A 24,098-nucleotide genomic window follows, 5' to 3' on the forward strand; every position below is an offset into this window, starting at 1 on the left:
ATAGGGTCCAAGTAATTACATACAATATTGATACTTTAAAACTCATGAGCTTCCCTGGTGGCGCAGTGGATAAGAATATGCCTGCCCATGAAGGGGACACGGGTTTGATCCCTGGTCCAGGAAGATCCCACATGCCGCGGAGCAACTAAGCCCGTGCGCCACAACTACTGAGCCTGCGCTCTAGAGCCCGCGAGCCACAACTACTGAGCCTGTGTGCCAAAACTACTGAAGCCCACGCGCCTAGAGCCCGTGCTCCTCAACAAGCGAAGCCATTGCAATGAGAACCCCGCGCACAGCAACGAAGAGTAGCCCCCGCTCGCGGCAACCAGAGAAAGCCCCCGCGCAGCAACGAAGACCCAACAAATAAATAAATTAATTAAATAAGCCAAAAATAAATAAATAAAATAATTTTTAAAAAAAGACTCATTAGCCACCTTTCTTTTTGGGAAATAACATTAATAGAAATGTAACTTTGTGGAATCCCAAGTTGTGTTTTTTAAAGCTCAATTAAATTAATTCTTGTACATACTATTCCTTATTTTAATTATCTTTCCCATGGAAAATTGAGCTAAGCTAGAAATAAATTTTATTTAAAAACAGAAAGAATTTTCACATTTGACTTAGCTCTAAACCTTCAGCATAAATGTTGGGTTTTTATCTTGCTTACTTTTTAGAAAGTTGAATGTTCATCTGATATTGAGGACATACTTTTTCTACGGCAAGTGCAAGGCTTTCAAAAACAAACACCGAGAAACGTGATTCAATCACAGCAGAAAGTAGTAATAACAGGGTAATATAATGAGGTCACCACTCGAGCAGCCAATCAAAAGCATAAAAGCATTTCCTGCAATATTAATAGTCAAAAGAGAAAACCAATCACAGAAACCTCAGGCCTTCTTTTGACAGTCACAGAAGCAAGAGAACCAATCCACGCACACCCGGGGTTGACAATAAGGCGGGACCACAGGTTCATTGAAGAAATTCTTGAGGTTGCAGTTACTATGAACTTCGCACGCAAGTAACACCACTCCAGAGTCATAAACATTGTCAAGCCAGGTGAAATTCAACCGTATCCAAAATTTAACCCATCGGGGGGAAAAAGCATTTTTGCCCTAAACTGCTGTTGTTATAAAAAATGCAGCTGTCAATTTCGATGCAGTAGGTCCTCAACTTCTAAAAGACACCCCCCCAACGCACATGACAATTCTCCGGAACGCGGCGCGAGGACAGCGCAGCGCCGGCGGCTCGCAGCTGAACATCCTCGGTCCCTTTCTAACGCCGCGCACTGAGCGGGCGCCGTCCCGGCTAGGCAGGCCGAACGAACTCGCTCCGCAGAGCGGAGCTAGCCGATCAGCGGCTTTCTAGCGCTACATCCTGCTGGTAGTGGCGGCCCCCGCCCTCCCCCGCCGCAGTGCTGCAACACCTCCATCCCGGGCACCCAAGCGGGCCGGGGAGCGAGGATTACCTTGCTAGAAGGAAGATGATGTTTGCTTTGAAAGCGCTTTACTTTCCGTTAAGTCATTTCAAAGAGAGCCCAATGCAAAACTAAATCTAAAAGTGGGGTGGAAATCTTCCCTAGTTAAAGGATCCCTCGCATCCCGCGCCGGGGGAACAAAAAAAAAAGGTAAACAGAGGCCGTACGCCAAGTGCGGCCAGAACATCCCCTGCGCCATTCCGGGCCGCCGCTTACGGCAAGGCCCCCTTACGGCAGCGTAAGCGGCGCTGCGAGCTAATCACAACACTGGGACGCAACAACATGGCGGCCGCGGGCGGGCGCTGCGCCGGCCGAGAGGGTTTACGCTACTCCGCCGGCGTAGGGTCCCATGCGTTAGAGCGGCTGCGGCGCCCTCCAGCGAGCGTAAAGCGCTCTGTGAATGGCGAAGCCCGACTGACAAAGGGGAGGGGGGAGGAGGGAAGGGGGGGTAATAAACACTCGAGTCCCTACCGATTCCTCCTCCTTCTCCATCCCGGTGGGCATCTGGGGCACGGCCCGGTTGATGGAGACGCAGTCGTTGAGATCAGGCATGTCCTTGCCGCGGTAGATAGGCAGCGGTTTGGCGGCGTCCAGCGCCCGCGCTCGGAAGGAGAGTTTACTCATTGTCTCCCCGCCTTACAGGAACAGCCCGGGCGGCGGCGGCGGGGCGGGAGGGGAGGGGGGGAGGACTCCCGCCGCCTCCTCCACCTCCTTCCTCAGTGCAGCGCGGCCGGCCCGCTCCTCCTCCTCCTCCTCACTGCCCCCGGCCACAGCATGGGCGCCCACCCCGCCCGAAAACAGCCCCCCGCCGCCCGCGGCCGCTTCCACACACTAGATCCGCCGCTCGCCCGCCCGATCCGCTCCCTGCGCCATGGCCAACATGGCGGACATTACCACAGCGGCGGCGAGCGATCCCGGCAGCCCGCGCGAGAGCGCGCCCCCGCCGCGGGGACGCGCTTCGCCCTCTCCCTCCCTCCCTCCCTCCTTCCTCTCCCTTCCCCTCCCTCGCCTGCCCACCCACTCTCTCCGCGGCGCGGCCGGCCCGCGGGAGCGTGCTCAGCCTCGGGCCGCTCCGGGTGAGGGGGCGGTGGCGGCGTTCCGCTCGGCAGCCCGCGCTCTCGCCGTGTGGCAGGTGCCAGGTGCGCAAGTTAACCCGCGCCCCCGAGCGTGCGCCTCTGCCTCCGCGGCCCCGCCACCCTGCTCGCTGGGTGCCCCGGAGGACGGTGCCGGGCAAAACACAGACGCGCTGAGCAGCGCGAGCGTGCAGAAGTCTGTGAGCGCGAAAGGAAAATGTCAACCGGAGCCACAACTGCCCCACCGAGCCTCTACTTATAAAGAGCTTATCTCCAAGGCGCCCCGAGCGCCGGCTAATTCGCATCCTCCAATTCGCACATCCCTGAGAGGTGCGAAAGGTCCATTCCTTCTGCCCACTCCGAGACGCGCAGACCTGCCGGGTCTCTCCTGCCGGGAAAACGCTTACGCAGTCCCAGCCCTCTTCCCCGCATCCTCTCTTTAGTACCTGACCGAAAGAGCTCTCCAAGGTAAGGCATCCTCGCTTTCGCCGGGAGGATGCTAACGGCAATGAGGAAAAACGCTTGAGGCTGCCAGATGCAACAAGTGCGCTTGAACCTGTCACCCAAACTTAATAGAATTCTTTAGTGGATGATAGATACTTCTGATTTCAAAAATATGAGAGTTCTTAAAAATTAAGCTTATAGCATTTAACCAAGGCAGCACACATTTCCAACGTGGCCGATCTGTGTAAAATATTGGTGCTGTGGAAGACACAAAGAAGTTTGAGATACATAGTTCCTGCCCTGTGCAGCTTTCACATTGATGGGATGACAGAAAGGTTGGACAGATGATTAACAGCAAGAGATTTAAATAGTTGAAGAACAGGGCAGCCGTAAAGATAAATGACGGCAAAAAAAAAAAAAAGTTTATCACTTGAAGAAAACTATATAGGCGATACAAGGCACTAGAACATGAGTAATTACCAAATGAGTCGTACAGGCCGTAACTGCCGCGAGAGTTCAGAGAAAGGAGACTTCTTTAGCCTGAACCGGTTAGAGAAAGTTCTAAAGAGGAGAGAAAATCCAGTTAACTCAAATAAGTACCAAGCTATTGTTGACATCAACCTCGTTTAGCTGAGTTCCTTGGTTAGACTTTAAGCATTACAGTTTTCCTACAAAATCCCTAGGAAGAGTGTAACACATTTTGCCATTTTCTAATAATTGATAAGTATTTTGCCTAGCTCAGAGAAAAGTCGATGGTTTGCTGACATCCAGAATAGAAAAAAACCTATTCCTACTGTCATTTTTATGGGACATCAAAGCCCCATCTCTTCCTCCACTTCCTCATCTACTTCTTCCCTTCTATCTTTTTCCTTCCTGTCCTCCCTTTTCTCTCCACCTCCCGCTTTGAGGGCAAAATGGTGGGTATAGACTGCATGGCATAGTCTAACCCCTTTGGCCCAGCCAAGAAATTCAGGCTTTTAGTGGGGCTTGAGTGTTTTCCATCTAAAGAATGGAGGTGCAGTGACTCACTTCTTGTAAGCAATACCTTCCTCAAACTTATGGGCATGTCCTGATCCGAGTGCTACCCTCTGGAACAGTTCCAATTCTCTGCAAGGAAGAACAAGATGTTGTTGGGAGGGGGTCAGCCCTGGATTCAAGCCTGAGAGGGGTGGGGGGAAGCAATGGTTGAAGAAATGCGTCATCCAGTACTTTCATCTGGCTCTTCTCAGGTTCAGAAATGATAGCTTTCTTCTGTTCCCTGTATTTATTGCTACTCTCTCTCAAGAAGGAAAATACTGAGTATCTATAATATACCAGCCACTCTAGGGGTACTGTGTATCTATTATCTCAATTAATTGTATTTTAATAGAATCCCACTTAATTCTCATTATAGCCCTGTGAAGAAATTACAATTACAATTTTACTAATAAGGAAACAGGCTCAGACAGATAGTTTGCCAAGTTTCAACAATAATAAACTTGAAGAAGTAGGTTCAAATCCAGGTCTAGCCTGACTCCAAAACTCTTGTTTTCTCAGCAATGCCACCCTGTTATCCAAGCTCTTCAGTTTATTGACCATTCATCATTCTAAACTTGCTGATCCAAGTTACTGAGACCTTCCAACCAATGGCTAATAGAGTGCATAACCCAGAACCTAAGGATGCAATAACCTCAAGGAGGGTAGGACCAACATCTGCTCTGTTTATCACAGTATCCCCAGTTCTATGCCTCACGCATAGCCGGCACCTACTATATAGTTGTTGACTGATATCCCCTGAAAAAATTCAGTGATACTGACCCCATTCCACTCCCACTTGGAATTCACATATCTTCTTAGCCTGTCACCTGACCTAGCCATTGCTGCCAATATCTGCTCTTATGGCCTAACTGGCTCTTCAGCTTCCTCTTTTTGGGCCTAGGAATTTTAGAACCAGTTAAAGCCATTCAAAGAAACTTTTGTGAAACCTGAAATTCTATTACAGGAATGGGTTTTTGCTGTAGTAGTTGTTGGTTTGTTCTTTTTCTTTGACCACGTAGCAGATTTTTTTCCCCAAATCTCCATTTTCCTCTTGCCCTGTAGGCAATGATTATAGAGCTGGGAATAAAACAGTTTGAGGCAAATAACATAATACACTTTTCAAGTGAGACACAGCCTGTGTTTTCTTGGCTTCAAATTCAGTGCCCAAACCAGAATGCCTCTGTTTCACATTTGGAAAGTAGCTTTTATTTGTATACAAATATTATTTTTCATAAAGTTTATTTCTAATCTATTTGTTGAATACCCATACACTTGTTAGTGCTAAAAACAGAAAATATTCTTCAACTTTTGAAGTACAGCCTGTTATAAAATGTCTTTATCAAAACCTGTTTCAAATGATTGTGCAGCCTAATAGTCTATTTTAGTTTCCACATACAATGCACTGAATATAGTCATTCTAAAATCAGTCCACTTCAAATATTCTCTGGACCAATTCCAAAGGACATGAATTTGGCCAAGCAAGTGTAATATATAAACACCCAAGAATTAGAAATAGTTTTAAAGCTATATCAAAATAAAACTACTTCTAAATGTACTCTAAATTAGAAAGGTCAAGTAACTGTAAGAATTGAAATTATAGTCCAGTTTCCACTTCCCCGTACTACTACTACGATCAGGGCAGGCAGCTTCGAAATAATGAACAAATTACCTTTTGAAAGGAACCTTAAAACTAGTAAACACAGTTGCTATTCAACTACTCCAGAGTTTTGTAAATGTCACGTTCTTTCTAATTGGCTCCTTATTTCGGCAAACCCAATTGAAAGTTAATTGGGTTGGTATGTGAACTGCATCCCCACCCCTCCCCCTTATGTTCCCAGGAATGAGCCCAGTACCAATAAAGCTTCCTTGTTTTCCATATGTAATCTGAATGTGGGGTCTGCATTCATTACCATCAACTGGAATCAGCCCCCTGCTTCCAGTGCCCTTTTACTGAGGCAACTCTGAATCTTTGAGACATGGGGACAGAGGCTATGCTCAGAGGTGATATGCCAAACATCTACTTCCACCTTTATATTCCCCACAGTGGGAAAACCAGATGCTAAATAAAAATTGGCGGCTGTGCTTCTGTCTCTCAGCAGCAGCGCTCCTCTCAGACCTGGCTGGAATCACAGGGTGCCACCTTGTGTATAAGTTGACGATTTACTTCCCAAGTTCCACAAAGGGTCCAGACAGACTCAAAAATAATCAGCCCATAAGCTTTGTATTTTATTAACCAAGGAAAAATGAGACACATGTAATTGGAGGAAACAGATTTGGAAACACATAGCTCCAGAGGGTGCACAACACTCAATTTTGAATCACGCCGACAGCCTGTCTCATTTGTTGCCCCATCCTGACCGGAAAACACACCCAATACCCCACACATGGAATAGATTGACGCTGCTCACTCAAGCTTCTGGATAGAGATACCAGAAATCAGTAAAGCTCTTGTGACAGAGCTAATGAATCTGACGAGGACAGTTTTCTGTGTCCAAACAGCAAGTAAGCTATGTCGATTTAACTTCAGGGCTCTGGATTTCTGAGAGGCACTAGGTTCCATGGAGGTGATGATTATGATCCTACTTATTTTAATAAAGTGCTGAGTTTGAAACAGAGAAATAATTGTTGGAGCAAGTCCACAGGAGGTAGCTCCTTCCCAATCCACCTACCTTGCCCTTGGGAAATTCCACACTTTAAATTCAGCACAGCTGCCATTCAGCTGAAGCCATGTTACATTCATGGAACTGGCTGGACCTTTCATGTTATTTTCAGTAGAGAGTTGGAGTGGAGAATCTGGGGCTTTGGGGCTGCAGTTGCACATCTCCTGTTGGCTTAGGTCTCCCGTAATATCCATTCTTCTCAGTTGCCTTCCCTGGCCCCCTCCACCAGCGCATCCTTTTCTCCTCAAGCATCTCTGAAAAGTAACTTGGAAGGTGGTTTCTCTCTCCTTGTGAGGGCAGTTCAGTTTCACTGACGTGATGGTGCATCTCAGACGAGTAAACCAGGCTCAGAGCATCGAGCTCTCTGGGGTCCAAAGTATTAGATGAGAGGAGTCCATTGTTAGGAACCTTGGGTTGCTATTCTAAATGTGGCTTCCTTTACCTATTTTTTTCTCTCTCCCGCCACCAATAGACTAATGTTGGGCTTCCCTGGCGGCGCAGTGGTTGAGAATCTGCCTGCTAATGCAGGGGACATGGGTTCAAGCCCTGGTCTGGGAGGATCCCACATGTCGCGGAGCAACTGGGCCCGTGAGCCACAGCTACTGAGCCTGCGCGTCTGGAGCCTGTGCTCCGCAACGAGAGAGGCCGCGATAGTGAGAGGCCCGCGCGCCGTGATGAAGAGTGGCCCCCGCTTGCCACAACTAGAGAAAGCCCTCGCACAGAAACGAAGACCCAACACAGCAAAACTAAATAAATTAATTAATAAACTCCTACCCCCAACATCTTCTTTGAAAAAAAAAAAGACTAATGTTTATAAACACAGATTTGTGAATGGAATATGCAGTTGGAATCCTGAATTAAAGAAAATTGGTAATTGATTTAGTAATAGCCACACACCTTGTTGACCTTATCTTTGTGTTCCCAAGAACAAAATGGCCTGTTTCTTAAGAAAAGGGCCTGATATCAGCATATTGAGAGACCTCTGAACTCCAGAGTGACTTGTTAGGAGGCAGAAAGGAAAACAACTTTGTCTCCAAATTAGAAAACAGGTTTGCTTGTCTTTCATCAGCTGCTAATGGTGACCTTGGCAGAGAAAGAAACAGAAACCACTGAAATAAAATACACTAGTTACCTAGATATTTACTGGCTTACCTACACCCCTCACCTTTTTTTCAGAAGGGATTTCAGAGTAGCTAAAATGCTAGGATAACATTTGGGCTGTAAGTTTCCTAGTAATGTGGCGTTTCATAGCTGTGTGAAACTAGGAAACCTTGTCAGCTTCACAGATCACAATGTCCATTAGATAAAATGATTGCTCAGAAGATTTACAATTATTCCTGGTCCTAATCAGAATATCCAAGAGTAAATAGAGCAACTAGGTGGTATGAAAGACACCTTAGCGGTATCCTTATAATAGACACAAAAGGGAGCATCCTCTGGCGATTTCTTATAGTAACTTTCTATATAAACTGACGGCATCATATGCAATCCAGCATAAACAATCCTGCAAGGGTTAAAATGGACCTGGATGTCTGAGGCCAAGAGCCACACCCCATGCAGATTCTGGAGCCGTGAATGGACTCTTCAGCCTCCAAGCAATTCTCCCTGAATAGTGTTTTTCTCTCAGCTGTGTCCTGATAAACTCTGTGACTGAGAGCTCAAAATTGTGGCTCCATTGCAACTGCCTGAAGTGTGGCTCTTCTAAGCGCCCATTAAAGGCAGCCTTAAATGACTCTGCTGTGGAGGACAGAGACCGTCCTTTTCTGGAAAGAAAGGAGATTAACAAGGACCAGTGCCTGAACAGAGAGCTGTCCCTCCTGCTGTTGCAGTGAGCTAAGGGTGCACCCACTAGCTGAGCCTAGAAGTAATTTTGCCTTTGCATAAACAAGACGTGCATTGCTCTCTCAGGTTAGATGGCATGGGGAGGTGGGGTCCTGCACGCTGCATCCACACGATGGTTGCCCTCTAGCTGGTGGCAATAGCTGTTGTGTGCCAGCTCTGTTCTCTAGCTTTGTGTGTAGACGCTTTTGCACCAAGTTCCCCATCTTCCACACTTACCCGCTCCCGCAGTCCTTCGCAGCAGTGGTTATTCCCCTCTAGGGCTGGTACACAGGCCCGTGCCTACAGATGACCCTGGCACTTTAGGATAACTTAACGGGACTCCGTGGACAAAGGGACTGTGGAAATGGACATCAGTTTGAAGGCCAATTTCCCCCACCACATGGATGCCCTCCATTAAGTTTGGGGGCAGCTATAGCTTGGTCCAGAGTTTGCTGCTTGAAGACTCTACTGACCTTCTTGGTCCTTTCTCCTACTACTTCTCTATTTCATGGGGATGAAATGGCCTGAATAGTTTGTTTCAACCCATATATGCAATAGCTCCAGCTGTTTAAAACGTGCCTGAGTCCTTAACCAAAGAAAACAACATTTGAAACCTATTTTAGGCAGAGACAAGCCTGGACTATTCTACCGAAATATTCCCCCTAGTGAGGGAAATGAGATTGCAGGGAAAGGGGTGGTGGTAGAGAAAAATTCTTACTTCTCACTTCATAAACCCCTCTGTACTGAGTAAATAATAATAATAGTAATTCTAGATAGATGAATTTAAAAACTCCTTCTAAAAAATTAAAGTCAGATAAGGGAGCACTTGGGCTTGGGAGAGAGGCCAAGCTTGTCTCCATGTATTCTACAACCCTTGTTATATTGCTTAACCTCTGTGAGTTTACTTGTGAAATGGATCTACTGTGCCTATCTCATAGGCTCCTCACGAGAGCTAAATGAGACAACGTGGTACAAATTGGCTAACACAGTGCCCGGCAAATAGTAGAGGCCCAATCAACATTAAAACTACTATTTCTTTTCTCTGCCCTCTGCCTTTTTATTTCCATGGCTTGAGGTGGTTAAAATTAGATACAGTTAGAACTGTAGCATATATAAGATGAAACCCTGCATTTCTACTCTGGCTTATGTTTTACTTTAAACTCTTTAACTTAAAACTAAACTAAACAGAACATTCCTCCCACCCCCCAAAACACCTCATTTCCTGGCCCTGTTTGGGTCCCAGGCATGTAGAACTATTATTCAAATCATCACAGCCATAGGGCCATGCCAAAGACATAACATTAGATCCTTCAAAGTGAGAAGATCTTATATTTATTAAGGATGGACATATTTATAGCTACATACTTAATCAAACCCTCTGAAAAGTTCAGTTTATTTTTCATTTTCCAAAAGTTCTCTTCAATAACTATTTATCACGTGGCCTTAAGACCCAGATTTGAGGGGAGGGATCTGCCTTTCCTTCCTTCTTTTTTCTTACCCTCCTTCCCTCCTTCTTTTCCCTGCTTCCATTTGCTTCTTATTTTAGGAAATTCTAAAGCTAATTTTTAAAAGTTCAAGTGTCTGTCTAAACAGCAACACAGCTATTTCCTGTTCAAAATCAGACAGAGATAGGCTACTTACCCATGAAAAATCTCATACCATAATCATGAGCTCGCTTGTGGCTGAGTTTATGTTCCCCTGGAAAATGAATGCTACCACCTTCACGAGTGAGATTATAAAGGATATCAGCAGGGGTTCTAACATACTGGGAGGACTTCCAGAAGCATTTGCAAATGATGTTTGAAAATAAAGTTTGTCTGCTTGTTTTCAACAAATCTGTTGGAACACAACCACCCTAATGTATGCCCTGCCTTGGCTTTGTAAAGAGCCAGATATTCCTCAGAGTCAAACCTGGTGACTAAAAGTGAGGAAGCCATTAGAGTAGTTTGTTTTTGTTTTGGTCGCAGAGGAAGAAGGTAATGATCATGGTTTGCTTGCATGATTTGTAAACTGTCTCTGAAGGCCTTTTTCCAAAAGAAGAGTTCCATAAATGCAGTAAACTTGTCCAAGTCTCCACTTAGCAGGATCACACTGATTTGGGGGTATGTATACTGCTCACTATGTGCTTTTAAGCCAGGCCCATTGCTTACTCACCTTCTCTCCTCTTTATGATCCATTGGTATAACTTAATTAAGAGGAAACTATTGGAACATAAGGCAGGTAACCTTAATTTTACCCACCTTTCCTGACTCCTGAGCAATGAGAAAATTCTTCAGATGAGAGTTTAGCCAAAAAGAACAATAACATCCTTCTTGGCACTGTGTTCTCTGACAAGGTATTCCTTCTTCATTATTTTTACAAATTTATGAGCAGCTCTGAAGGCATTTTATTCGAATAAGATGGAGAATATTCAAGCTTGACTTTGTTACTTTTAATATAGCCTGCAGTCTGTACAGAATTCATCACTTTTAGAGTCACCTTATTCTAATTAGAAATAATTTGCCATTATATGAAATAGTAAGAAGAGCGGGAATAGCCCCCAAAATACTTAGAATAGAGAATGTCAACTTCGTTTCCACCTGCAAACTGAAGATTCCTTTCCCACCCTAGAAGTTGTGCTTGCTCTCAATAGTACAGCTAACAGCCCGGAGCAGGCACAATTATTGACTTCTCCTCTGCCCTGTTGCTTGATCTATAGCAATAAATTCCCCGGGCGGCTGTGCAATTATACACAACGTGATCACTATCACAGCAGGCCCAGCTAGATACGGATACACAACACGATCACTTACCCAGTAGGCACCGTTCGATATGATTACACAACATGATCACGACACAGCAGGTCCTTTAAATATGTATTCCTAACATGGCCGTGACTAATATACCAGGCAACTTGCATGCTTCTGGACTGCAACCACCATCCCTGCAGGAACACCTTGATGGGGACGTGTCATAAAATACCCAACTCCACATGTGCACTCAGGTGTAGACACGCTGCACGTTTAGCACAGCAGGTTCTGCCCTACAAAAATTTGACCGTGGACACAGTGGAAACAGATTTGATCCTGCAGACAACATGTGATAGGACCTTCCAATGGACTGCTAACATGGCAGGCAATATTCTGACTTTAGCCAAGTGCAAATAAGCAAAAGCCTAATGATGACCTGTAATTTAGAAAATGCTGCAACAAATGGCCCCAAAAGAAAAGACAAGGAGCTCACTGCCTTCCGTGGAGTGTGGATTTTCCTGCACCCACACCTCCAGTGCCCCTGGCAGAAGAGGATGGCTTTGACATTATCCTGTTACTCTCATTAGAGCACATCCTTTTGATGGAAGGTGCTGTGTCTCTGAGCTGCTTTGATGTGTGTGAAAATACGCCAACTTCTTTGTGTAAAGTAACGTTATCAGCAGTTCTGTAGAATAAAAAAGAAAAGCTTTTTAAGCAAATAAATGGAATACTTCTTTTTTTGCCAGCTTTAAAGAAACAAAATGGATTTGCAAATTTGAAATCCAAATAAAATTTGAAATCAAATTAACAAAAAGGAGAGTAATTATTTTATCAAAGAGCTTTTCATTTACTTTTAAATGATGTTACTCCCATAGATTCCAATTTGGCTGATCTGGAATGTGGCCCAGAAATGTACATTTAACAGATACACCAGGTGATTCTGCATCAGAGTATTTTATACGGCTTCATCCCATTGGTTTTCTTTTCTCCTTCCTCTTTTCTTTTCTCTAAGTTTAATCTTCCTCTTGCTTTCCCTCTGTCTCATCTCCCATTCTCTCATCTTTTTTCCCTTGGCTCTATCTTCCTCCCGTAATTTTTTGTTTTCTCCCTAGGTATGGGCAGGAATGGGGAGATTGGGTGAAGGGCCATAAGGAAAAGAGAAGAAAGAAAATCCTGTCAATTTCATAAGCCTCAAGTCATGTTCCAAAACAGTGTGAGGTGTCACTGTAGTCCCTGTGCCCCTTTAATTGTAGCACACAGATCATGCCACCTAAGTTTCTACAGTCATGGTTAATAGAGGGAGGTCACCAGGAGTCAAGAGAAGACAGGCAGAGATCTTGGACTGAGCCTGCAATCGTCCAAGTTTGTTTCCACCAACTAAAAAATGCTGCATTTAAAGTACTTACAGCAAACCCAGGATTGGAACAACTATCGTCTTAAGTTCCCACTAATGGTCTTTGTAAATAAGGAGGATCCAGTATTCATGGTCATCCCGTTCCTCTGCTTTCTACCCCGATTCTTCATCTATTTACTGGTCATCTGTTGTTTTTTTTGTTTTAATATTTATTTATTTGGCTGCTCCGGGTCATAGTTGCCGCATGCGGGCTCTTAGTTGCAGCATGCGGGCTCTAGTTCTCTGACCAGGGATGGAGCCTGGGCCCCCTGCATTGGGAGCATGGAGTCTTAACCACTGGACCACCAGGGAAGTCCCGGTCATCTGGTTTTGTTTGCTTCTCCCCTGGACTGTTTCATTGAACACAGTGAAGTAATATAATTTGAAGAACCCTAATTTAGGAGTCACGAGGTCTGTATCCCCACCTGGCCCTGGCATTAGCTACCCTGTGAACCTGGAGAAGTCCTGCAACCTCTCCAGTCTCATTGTCTTCACTGTAAATTAAGGGGGTTATCTGCAATGCTCATTTTAGTTCTAAAATTATATAGAATAAAAAGAAGTCATATTCCTCTCCTATAATGCTTCAAGATAAATAAGGCATAAATTATAACAAAGTTTTTAGCATCCAGAATAAGTGATTTTTTTGTCCTTAAAAAAATTTAAACTAGCAGTATCTTGTCTAGAGTCAGAATTAAATGGCTGCCCGTTTCCTACTGTATTTGTTAGCTCATAATCAAAGGGAGTCTGAATGGTAAAATATAAACTTAAAAAGAGGTTAATGTTTTGAATTGAACTACTAGCTTCTTAAATGTCCTGATTATTAAGGATATATTATTTTTATCATGATTATCATTTAAGGAAACTACAAAAATGCCTTTTTAAAATTAAACAGTTTGAGTGGATTAAAACATTGGCTTTATTATTATCACAACTCATATTTAGGATCCCCCTGAGTAGCGTGGGGAAAAAATATTTAAACATCTTTTCTGAACACAAGATCAGAATAGGATATAGAAATAAGGCATATGAGTTCTTAGGACAGAAATCTTTCTCCTTGGACACAAAGTATCAGCCTTTACGGTGATATTCCACAGAAGGAGGGAAGAAGGGTACGGGAGCTGCAGGGAGGGAGGAAGGGGAAGGACAGAACTAACACTTATGGAACAATGTCATTTATCAGGCACTGTGTCATTTACCAGGCACTGTACGAGGCACTTTGAATTCATTTAGTACCTGACCACTGAATATCTTCTGTGCCTAATCTGAGAGCTGATCATGGAGTGTCAAGGAAGGAAGACATGGCCTTTGCCTACATTTAATCTCATAAAAGTCCATCTTTAAAAGTCCATATTATTGACCCATGTTCTTTGCACAGCTCACCTTGCATTTTACTGCAATTCATAAAGTATACAGTGTTTCCTCCCACCCCACCCCCACCCACAGGACATAAACATACCTTTCCTTTTCTATCCTATACCTAGTGTTGGTCATGAATTAAGTGCTATTGAGTAGAGAACTATACAGGATCTGTAAAGCAAGTATTACCTCCTTTTACTCAATTAACAAAATTAATAAGAATATTAGCATCCAACTTTTACCATCTTCCCAGAGAAGTCAATCAGGAAAATTAACAACAGCCTGAAATTTCCTTGGATTTCATACAGTTCTATATTTTTTGTTTTGATTTTTAATTTTTAAAAATTAAACTTACTTTAGTTTCACTTTAAAATTAAATTAAAATTAATTTTTTTTTTTTTTTGCTGTACACGGCCTCTCACTGTTGGGGCCTCTCCCGTTGCAGAGCACAGGCTCCGGACACGCAGGCTCAGCGGCCATGGCTCACGGGCCCAGCTGCCCCGCGGACCCGGGGCACGAAGCCGTGCCCCCTGCATCGGCAGGCGGACTCTCAACCACTGCGCCACCAGGGAAGCCCTAAAATTAATTTTTAACTGTACAGTTCAGTATCACTAAGTATATTCACATTGTTGTGCAACCAGTCTCCAGAACTTTTTATCTTACAAAACTGAAACTCTATGCCCATTAACTAACAACTCCCGTTTCCCCTCCCCCCAGTCTCTGGCAGCCAGCATTCTACTTTCCTTTTCTATGAACTTGACTACTCTAGGACCTCATATAAGTGGAATCATACAGTATTTGTCTTTTTGTGACTGATTTATTTCACTTAGCATAATGTCCTCAAGGTTCATCCATGTTGTAGCATGTGTCAGAATCTCCTCTTTTAAATTTAACGCTAATATTCCATTATATGTGCGTACCACATTTTGTTTATCCATTCATCCATCAATAAGCACTTGGGTCACTCCTACATCTTGGCTATTGTGAATAATGCTGCTATGAACATGGGTGTGTAAATATCTCTTTGAGACCCTGCTTTCGATTCTTTTGAGTACATACTCAGAAGTGGAATTGCTAGATCATATAGTAATTCTATTTTTAATTTTTTGAGGAACCTCTGTACTGTTTTCCATAGGGGCTATACCATTTTACATTCCTACCAACAGTACACAAGGGTTTTAATTTCTCCCTATCCTTGCTAACCCTTTTTATTTTCTTCTTCTTCTTTTTTTTTTTTTAATAATAGCCATCCTGACTGGTGTGAGAGGATACCTCATTGTGGTTTTGATTTGCATTTCCTTAATGATTAGTGACGTTGAGCATCTTTCACATGCTTTTGGGCCATTTGTATATCTTCTTTGGAGAAATGTCTATTCAAGTTCTTTGCCCATTTTTAAATCAGGTTATTTGATTAAAAATAAGTAACTTGATTGTGTGGCATTTAGTGGTTTATGTAGCATTTTCACATACTTTACTATATTTTATATTCACAGTAACCCTGTCAAATTGGCAGGTAGGTATTTTGCCATCTACAATAACAAAAACTGAGAATGAGAGAAACTGAGTACTTTGACCAAATAGCCATTAATAGGCAGGACCAAGAGTTTGTGAGTTGAGTTCTATATTGTTTTTGTTTGAACATTTAAAAATATTTAGTACATGTAATCAATGGAAAAAGCACAGAATGAATTTCTGGACCACTCATTAAAAATCATAGACAAGATGGGAATTCCCTGGTTGTCCAGTGGTTAGGACTCGGCACTTTCACTGCTGTGCACCTGGTCAGGGAACTAAGATCCCACAAGCTGTGTGGCATGGTTTAAAAAATAAAAAAATCATAGACAAGAAAACCAAGCTGTGAGTTTGAGATAAATTTCCTGGTGTCTTGTGGACCTAATCCCAATTTCCATGCCCCATTGCACTATATACATTTTCTTTTTCCAGATATCAGATCCAGGAATCTATTGTCAACAAGACTCTTTTCCAAACTATGAGATAGACATCCCTCGGCCTTCCTTCTGCATTCTGAGGGAAGTGAAACAAGGAAGCAGTGGAAAGGAACCCTGGGATATTCAGTCAAAGACATTTCCCATCATGGCCCTAGGATCCTTGTTCTTAATCAGACATGATTTAAGTTAAAGGTCCAAGACTCCCAAACATAATACTGGTTTTCCATATATGTTGACTCAAGTTTGATGCTCTCCCCTCGTTGACTTTGTGTAAGAAATTAGGGGACTCTTCCATTAAAATTAAACAGAAGGTACACTGCTTGGGAATCTTTGGACTTTTCTAGAGTGTGTTTCTGCTTGCAACCCTGGAATAAGAGGGGATGTTGGGGAGAGAGGAAAGTTGTAGGAACAGTTTCTTTTCCAAAGACCATGTCCTTGGGACTTTCACCTTTTTCACATCATTCATTCAAACAGTCAGTAATGCCTGCTACACTATCCACTTTCTACCAAGTTAGTAATGCTTTCTACTAAGTGCTATAATGATTCAAAGATGAGAAAGTACATGCCTTTAGTGCCTACTGCCTGGTAGAGTAGACAAGACATATACACATTTAACTATGATGCAACATAGAAAGTGATAGGTATCTTAAGAAGCCCACACAAAAATGCTACGGGGAGAGAAACTATGGAGAGATTACTTCTGGCTGATAGGCTTGGGAGTACGTCAGAGAAAGATTTAGGGGGAAATATTCTCTGATCCTTGAAAAATATATGAACAGGTAGAAATGGGGCAAGAAGTTCATTCTTGGCAGAAAGAAATGTGTGAACAAAGACACAAAGGAGGAAAGGAGAGGATGCCTTCCAGGATCAGGAACCTGAAGGATGAAGCATGGTGAGTGGAAAGATCTAAGAAACAGTCCACAACAATTCCAGTACTGGTCCTGCCTTTTTTTTTTTTTTTTTTTTTTTTTTTTTTTGCGTTACGCGGGCATCTCACTGTTGTGGCCTCTCCCATTGCGGAGCACAGGCTCCAGATGCGCAGGCTCAGCGGCCATGGCTCACGGGCCCAGCCGTTCCGCGGCATGTGGGATCTTCCCGGACCGGGGCACGAACCCGTGTCCCCTGCATCAGCAGGCGGACTCTCAACCACTGCGCCACCAGGGAAGCCCCTGGTCCTGCCTTTTAATGACTATTTGTTCAAAGTACTCAGTTTCTCTCATTCTCAGTTTTTGTTGTTGCAGATGGCAAAATATCTACCTGCCAACTCCACAAGGGTTATTGTGAATATAAAATATAGTAAAGTATGTGAAAATACTATGCAAACCACAAAAAGCTATACAAGCGTAAGAAGTTTTTATTGGTGGGTTGGGGCCCAATGATGGAAGGCTTTGAACATCAGACTGAGGGATTTGCACAAGCCACCTGCATCAGACCCAGGGGTCCTTCACCAAGAGTTCCCATTGCTACCCAGAGAAAGTCCAGTTACCTCTTCTACACAATGTGATGTAATCTGGTACACCAGCTGTATACACATTTGGTAACTGGTATAGGGTACACACCTGTAACTCACTTTGTTAAATTAACTTGCTACAGTTTCAAAATTTTAAGCACAACCTTCCAGGTTTCTCTGTTTTCCTCTTCTATAGATTGACAGGTTTGTCCTCTGGCCTGGATGTTGGGGCCACCATTTCAAATTTCTTGTTTTCACAACTCCCCTTCTCAAGCCCACACTAGGACATTCCTCCCAGCTCCACTGATTCCTGAAGAATCAGACTCAGTCCTGGTCTGAGGTTTGGAACGCACTGCTCACCTCACATTGAAGGTAGTTCCTGCTTCACATAGATGAAAACAATTTAAATTCATTAAGGGTGAGTATATTCATCGGCAACAATGTCTCAGAGGACCTGCAGTAGGAGTTAAACTGTCATCGTTTTGAAATTTGTGCTGGTTTTTATTTTATACTTAACTTTTCAATTGTCATTAACAATGGATTATTTGCAAAATTAAAACCATTCAGAATAAAGGTAAAGTGAATTCCTCTTTCCTGCTGCCCACCCACTAACTGCTCCCAAATGCAGCACCATTTCTCTGTAATCAGATACTTTTGCCTGGACTCCTACTGGTCTCCTAACTCCACTGGTCTCCTAACTAGATGATCCTGACCAGTCTTACCTTCTTCCCGTCCAGTCTCCACAATGGTGCCAGAATGGTCGTTCTGAACAGGTACAGCTGTTTGCACCTTTCCTTTGCTTCCTCGGCACTGCCTACGGCCCTCCATGACTTCCCCCTCTGCCACTTCTCCCCATTCCACACCACCCCTCACCACCCCGCCCCGGTGGCATGCCCTTTCAGCCACACCCCACACCCACTGCACTCCAAGCCTGCTGTGCTCTTCCACAGTTGGCTTTTCCATGTGCTATCCCCTGGAGTTTCCACTCAGTATCCTCAGAGTGCACCTTCAAGTCTCGTATCTATCAATCCCTCCTCGGTGAAGACACCCTGACGGGGATGCCCGCCCACCTTCCCCATCCCCACCCAGGACATCATGGATTCAGGCTTTCTCTCGGCACTTCGTGCAAAATTAACTCTATTGGGGCACTATTCGTATTTCATTATCACTATTTGTTTGCTCACCTGTTGCCACACTGGATCCTGAGTCTTTTATTTTTCCAAGCCTGGGTATCCAGCACAGTTGAGCCCAATAAATAGTTGTTAAATGAATGAATAATGTACCCACAAACCTTGACTTTAGAAAGTGCTCTACAAATCCTAGTTCCCTTTCGCCCGTTTTCCTGTCCCCTATTCTCTTCAGTGTCTAACAACCTTAATTTCCATTTCAGCCCGACACAGGTCACCATATGGGGACCCCAACCACAGATGTCCACTTGGAGGGAGCCATCTTGCCAGTCATGATGAAGAGGCCATTTTCTATCTTCAAGCAGACTAGAGTGAAAGAAAAAATTCTCACATCCATCAACTCTATGGCACTCTCTTGCCTCAATCAACCTTTCGGTTACACTTTGGAGAGAAATATTTTGTCATATTCATTTCTACCGAAGTCTTGTAAAACAGAATTTTACCCAACTGAGTAATGACAGAAAAGAAAACTAAAGGTGATATACCAACCAATTTAAACTGGAAATTCAGTTGAATATTGCATGGCTTCTCTGTGCCGGCTGGGGTGTGAGCTAGGTCTCCACACATATTCTTCCCTCTGTCTGGAATAATTTATTTAGTTCAGGTTTCTCAACATTGGTGCAATGGATATTTGGGCCTGATCATTCTTCGCTGTGGGGCTTTCCAATGCATCCTAGGATATTTAGCAGCAACCCTTGCCTCTACCCACTCGATGCCAGCAACACCCCTGCCCCAACTGAGACAACCGAAAATGTCTCAAGGTATTGCCAAACGTCCCCTGGAAGGCAAAATCACCCCTGCTTGAGAGTCATTGACATAACTGATTCCTGCTCACCCTTCGTATTTTAGCTAATGTGTCACCACCTCTTGGAAGCGTTCCTTAACCCCTCAGAATGGATCAAATGCCCCGTTACATGTTCTTATAACATTGTACACCATTTCTTCAGAATATGTATCAAGGGTGGCAACTCTATATTTATTAGCGTGGCTATTTGCTTATTATTTTTTCCTAATCTATAAGATCTATGAAAATGGAAACTGGGTCTACTTTTCTCCCTGTCGTATGCCTTAGCACAGTTCCTAGTTCATATTAGGTACCACCGTAAACAAACGCTGTGTAAAAGAGAGACCGGGAATGCAGAGATCAAAGATGCCCTCAATAGCAAAATTCAAAAACTTTCAGAGGAAACACAGATATGAACCATTGGCCAGAGGCATCTAAGAAGAAATATAGTTCACGGGAGATGGGAACTTGTAAGTAATATTCTTTCCATATACTCGAAAGACAGTGGAGAGCAGCTATGAAATTAATGTCTCAGGAAAGTCTCAGATGAGACCCTATGGGGGTGTGAGAGGATGGGTACATACAGACGTGGAGTCATCTGCAAGAACAGTGCTGTGGAGGCTAACATCAGCCCAGGAGCTGAGGCTCACGTAACGGACTACAAGAAAAATTTTACGATACCATCTTTAGATGGCAGGACTCGACCTGCACAGAAAGCAGCAGCCCTGTAGCCCTTAAGGGAACCCAGGACAGGAGGAAGCTAGGGGTACAGGGAATCATCCACTCACAGTTTCTGATACATACTGTATCCACGGCTAGATTCAAAACAAAGTAAACATTTTAAAATTTCCTTTACTGAATGAATAACAGATCATTTTCCTTTGTGAAGATGTAAGCAAAATAGGAACTAAACTATTTAATCTATCTGCTGTCAACGTCTTTTCCAAATAAGGGCTCTTAAATTGTTCTCACCTTTTCTTACTCTAAACTTTCCACTGTGATTTGTTTGATGTTTGTTTATTAGAGGGGTGTTGGAGTCAGGGTCTTGGCAGGAAAAAGATGGACACGATAAAGGAATTGTTTATAGGATATGTTGAGAAACCACAAGGATGGTGCTATATCTAGGGTCTAAGAGTGAGGCACTGTTGTCACCTCTAAGCCTGAAGGGGTAAAGGAGAGGGGAGTGGTTACAGGAACAGAGAGACAGTTACATAGATAGAGAATGCAGAAGAGAATGCAGCCGGCTTGTAGTGACCAGGCAGGGAGGGAGCACAGAAAATGAATCTATACCCAGCTTTGCTCTGCTTCCCATCTCCACCTCCCTCTCATCTGCTTTTGCTCCTTAGTGGTAGCAATCCAGCAAGCAAGGTTACCTGCTGATTCAGTTCACAAAGGTGAGTCTCCAGGGCCCAGGACAGGAAGGAGAAGGGTACAAAGCGAATGTGGAGGGGCAGCAGAAAATATCCAGCACACTGTTTCCTTACACACCATTTCCAGATGGTGGACAATAATGTTATTTTGGAATTAACACAACGCTTTGTAAAATAACATTGATTTTGTGATATCACTTTTTTACTGGGAGATAGAGTATATTTCAACTGTGTGTATACTTTGAAAGTAGACACAACATAGGAAATCCTGCATGGCTATCTCAGAGACTTGATAATTTCCATAGTCATTGTAGTGACTCAGACTAAGAACTAGTCTAGCGCCAGCTTCCAGGTCCCCTGTTACACTCTTGAACATGGCTGCATGACAGAGACACAAAACTTAACCCGCTTCTGCCTCTCTCCTTTAGGGGTGTGATAGGATCACATAGTAGAGCCTTCTTAACTTTCCCTGCGAAGAATGTAGGAGCAGCAGACGTGAGAAGAGTCATCATGGTTCTTTGAAGAAGTTTAGAGGGAGGGAGAGAGGGTGGGAGAGAGAGAAAGAGAAATAAGCAGCCGTTGGGATGAGAGGGATGCTGGGGCAGTAGGTGGCTAAAAAGAAATGTTATGATATTTGGCTCTTTGTCATGCAATAATACACCTCTCCCCTTGGAATTTTCTGAGACCTAAAGATTGAAATTACTTCCCAATTTAAATATGAAGCTGTTCAGAAAGAGACCCCAAGCCATCTCAGCCTTCTATAGGCTATAGGAGCAAAGAACAGATGGCCATCTGGACAAGGGCCCTAGAGCCAGAAGGAAAATCCAAAGAGCATGGCAACTCAGAGATGCCAGCAACAACATGATGCCTGGGTGAACTCTCCCCTACTCTCCCCTACATTTTCCAGGAAGAGAGAGCACTTTCACCAAGGGCAACATGGAGAAAGGACAGCCTAGCTCAACACACTAATAGGTGCAAACATTAACAAATGGGTTGGCGGCCACACCTACTAGACAGACCCCATCTTGGGATGATGAAGCCTACTGGGGTGATTCTAGTTGCTGAGACCAAGCTTGGGCTTCTGTCTGTCCCATCTCTTGAGTCCTGACCTGGGCTTGTCGCCCAAGCTCCCATCTGTCCTGCTCATTACTTAGCACTCTTTCCTGTTCACAGACTCAGCCTCCACCTGTGTGTGCCTTTGATGAACCCCTTCTGCAAACTCTAGCCCTAGCATGCATTTGAATTCCAAGTTTTGATAGCTGCTTTTCTCAACACTGCATTTCTTCCAATTTTGTTTGGGATTCTTGACACTGTCTTGGCTTGAAATATTGATACACACTATTCTTACCTCATAACCAGGAACAGGTGGGGTCTGATGCTAAACCACGTTCGTGCCACTATCCTCAAGATACTCCAGCCTGGCCAACTACCTCAATTCCTGCAAACCAATATTATATCACTAATATTTATTGTTTTTTTCCTGTAAGCCTAGAACTTTGCATGAATTCTCTCTTGTAATCCACAGGAAATACATGTATGTAAGAGAATACTGCCTTTCCTATTTTACAGATGAAAATACTAAAACATAGAAAGGTTGAGTAACTTGTCTAAGATCAGAAAGCCAGCTGGTGGTAAAGCTGGCATTGGAACCCAGGCAGCCAGACTGCTGAGTCTATGCTTTCACCCACGCATTTCAGAACATTTCCAACCTTCCGGAAAGGGGATGACCCAAGACCTTGCCTTCCTTCCGGTTTGGAACACCCTCCCTCATTCTGTACCTAGTGAGATCCTTCTTCACGTCTCAGTTTACATGTTTCCTCCTCAGAGAGACCTCCCTGTTCACCTGGCTAAAGACAGTCTCCCCTGCCTATATTCTCTCAGGCATCCTGTTTTTCTCCTCTGTTAAATTTATCCCAACAAACATTCCTTTGCATGTTTACTTGTGGAATGTCTTACCTTGCTCTGTAAGGGACGGGGTCTGTTTTGCTCTGTACCATGTCCCTCACATTCAGCTCAGCAACTGACCCATAGTGGTCAATATTTTTTGAATAAAGGAACAAATGAATAGACTTCTTTCTGGCATTCTCCTCACTGCAGAACCTTTCAAAATTCCATGCAGTACCTAAATTGCTGGGTCTGTGGCAAATGCTTTTTGCTGTGTGCTTACTGCTGAGAAAGCACACATTCATCCTTTGAAGGTAGATTTTATTTTTAGAGGTAGATAAAAGCCTTTTGAGATCAAATTTGCAAGGAGCAAGCTTGTCACAACTAGGTAACCTAACTTTGGTTCAAAAGTGCCTTGTGATTATAAAATAGTAAGGCTGTGTGTGTATGTCCTACGGACACCGCAGAAGAGGGGTTCTAATGGTTGCCCGATGGCCGTGTTCCTCACCAGTGTACAATCTACAGGGAACAACTCAATTGGTCACATACATTCTAGCACATCAGTTCAAGATTAACTTTATTGCGTTCTAATTAGATTTCCAGTGTGCCTCATTTAGTCCAGTGTCCTCAAACATTTTGGACTTCTGTATTCTTAAAAAGTATTGAAGATCCTCAAAGAGCTTTTGCAATAAGGATTATGTCTATCAATACTCACCATACTAAAAGTGAAAACTGAGGAATTTTAAAATCATCGATTTATTAGATCGCTTCAAAATTACATTTCTTTTGCTATGCTGTTTTGGAAAAAAATAATCCAGCGTCACCCACGTATGTGGTTAGAAAAGGAAAAGTGTTTTAATAGCCTTTTCAGATAATTGTGGGATGCTTTGATAGTATACCCTAACTTAACAATTGGTAGTTTCTTAAAGATTAGTTCAGTATGAAATAAGAAACCATGTCAATGAAATTTTTGTACTTTGCTACATTCAAATCCATTCCCCTATCTTTCATGATTTTTTTGTACTTTGCTACATTCAAATCCATTCCCCTATCTTGCATGGTTTGGATCGACCCATGCGTGATTTTGTAGTATCACGTATTTGGTCAGTTAGGCCAAATATTGGTTCACTGCGTTATGCACATCTTCCAAAAGTTTGTGCATTTTGTCATACCATATCAAAAAATAACATTCATTAATATCACTACTAACATTGTCAGGAATCTTCAAGTACTGGGAAGTTGTCAAGTTGATAGTGGCGGATACGAGATTTCCAAAATTAGTAATTTTAGTAATTTTTGTTTGAAAGCATGAATTTATCATTGGCAACAAATACTGTCAGTTATTTTCCTTCATAGTGATAGGCCCACTTTATTCATTTTCAAGAAAATGTCTACAAAATAACCATGAAAAAAAAAGGGTAGTTTAGCCCACAATTCAATCAATCACACAGTTGCTTTTCTTTGAACTACATTTGGCATACAGAAGTGCTTTATTTGTACTTCCCAT

General features: G+C 43.4%; 1 protein-coding gene across 2 annotated transcripts in view; it reads right to left on the reverse strand.

The window, feature by feature from the left end:
- The window catches only part of EPC2 (enhancer of polycomb homolog 2), a 106,900-nt gene extending 104,498 nt beyond the window's left edge, over nt 1–2,402 (reverse strand). The window contains exon 1 of one of the 2 annotated variants that reach the window (XM_030852816.2): nt 1,946–2,402. In XM_030852816.2, the coding sequence (XP_030708676.1) occupies nt 1,946–2,098 (153 nt within the window). In that variant the 5' untranslated portion in view covers nt 2,099–2,402. Of the gene's footprint in view, nt 1–1,465; nt 1,614–1,945 lie in introns of those variants that run through there. The other variant, XM_060302463.2, reaches the window with a different exon arrangement.
- Nucleotides 2,403–24,098: the final 21,696 nt, after the last annotated feature.

Source organism: Globicephala melas, chromosome 7, assembly GCF_963455315.2.
Source record: "Globicephala melas chromosome 7, mGloMel1.2, whole genome shotgun sequence".
Lineage (NCBI taxonomy): Eukaryota > Metazoa > Chordata > Mammalia > Artiodactyla > Delphinidae > Globicephala > Globicephala melas.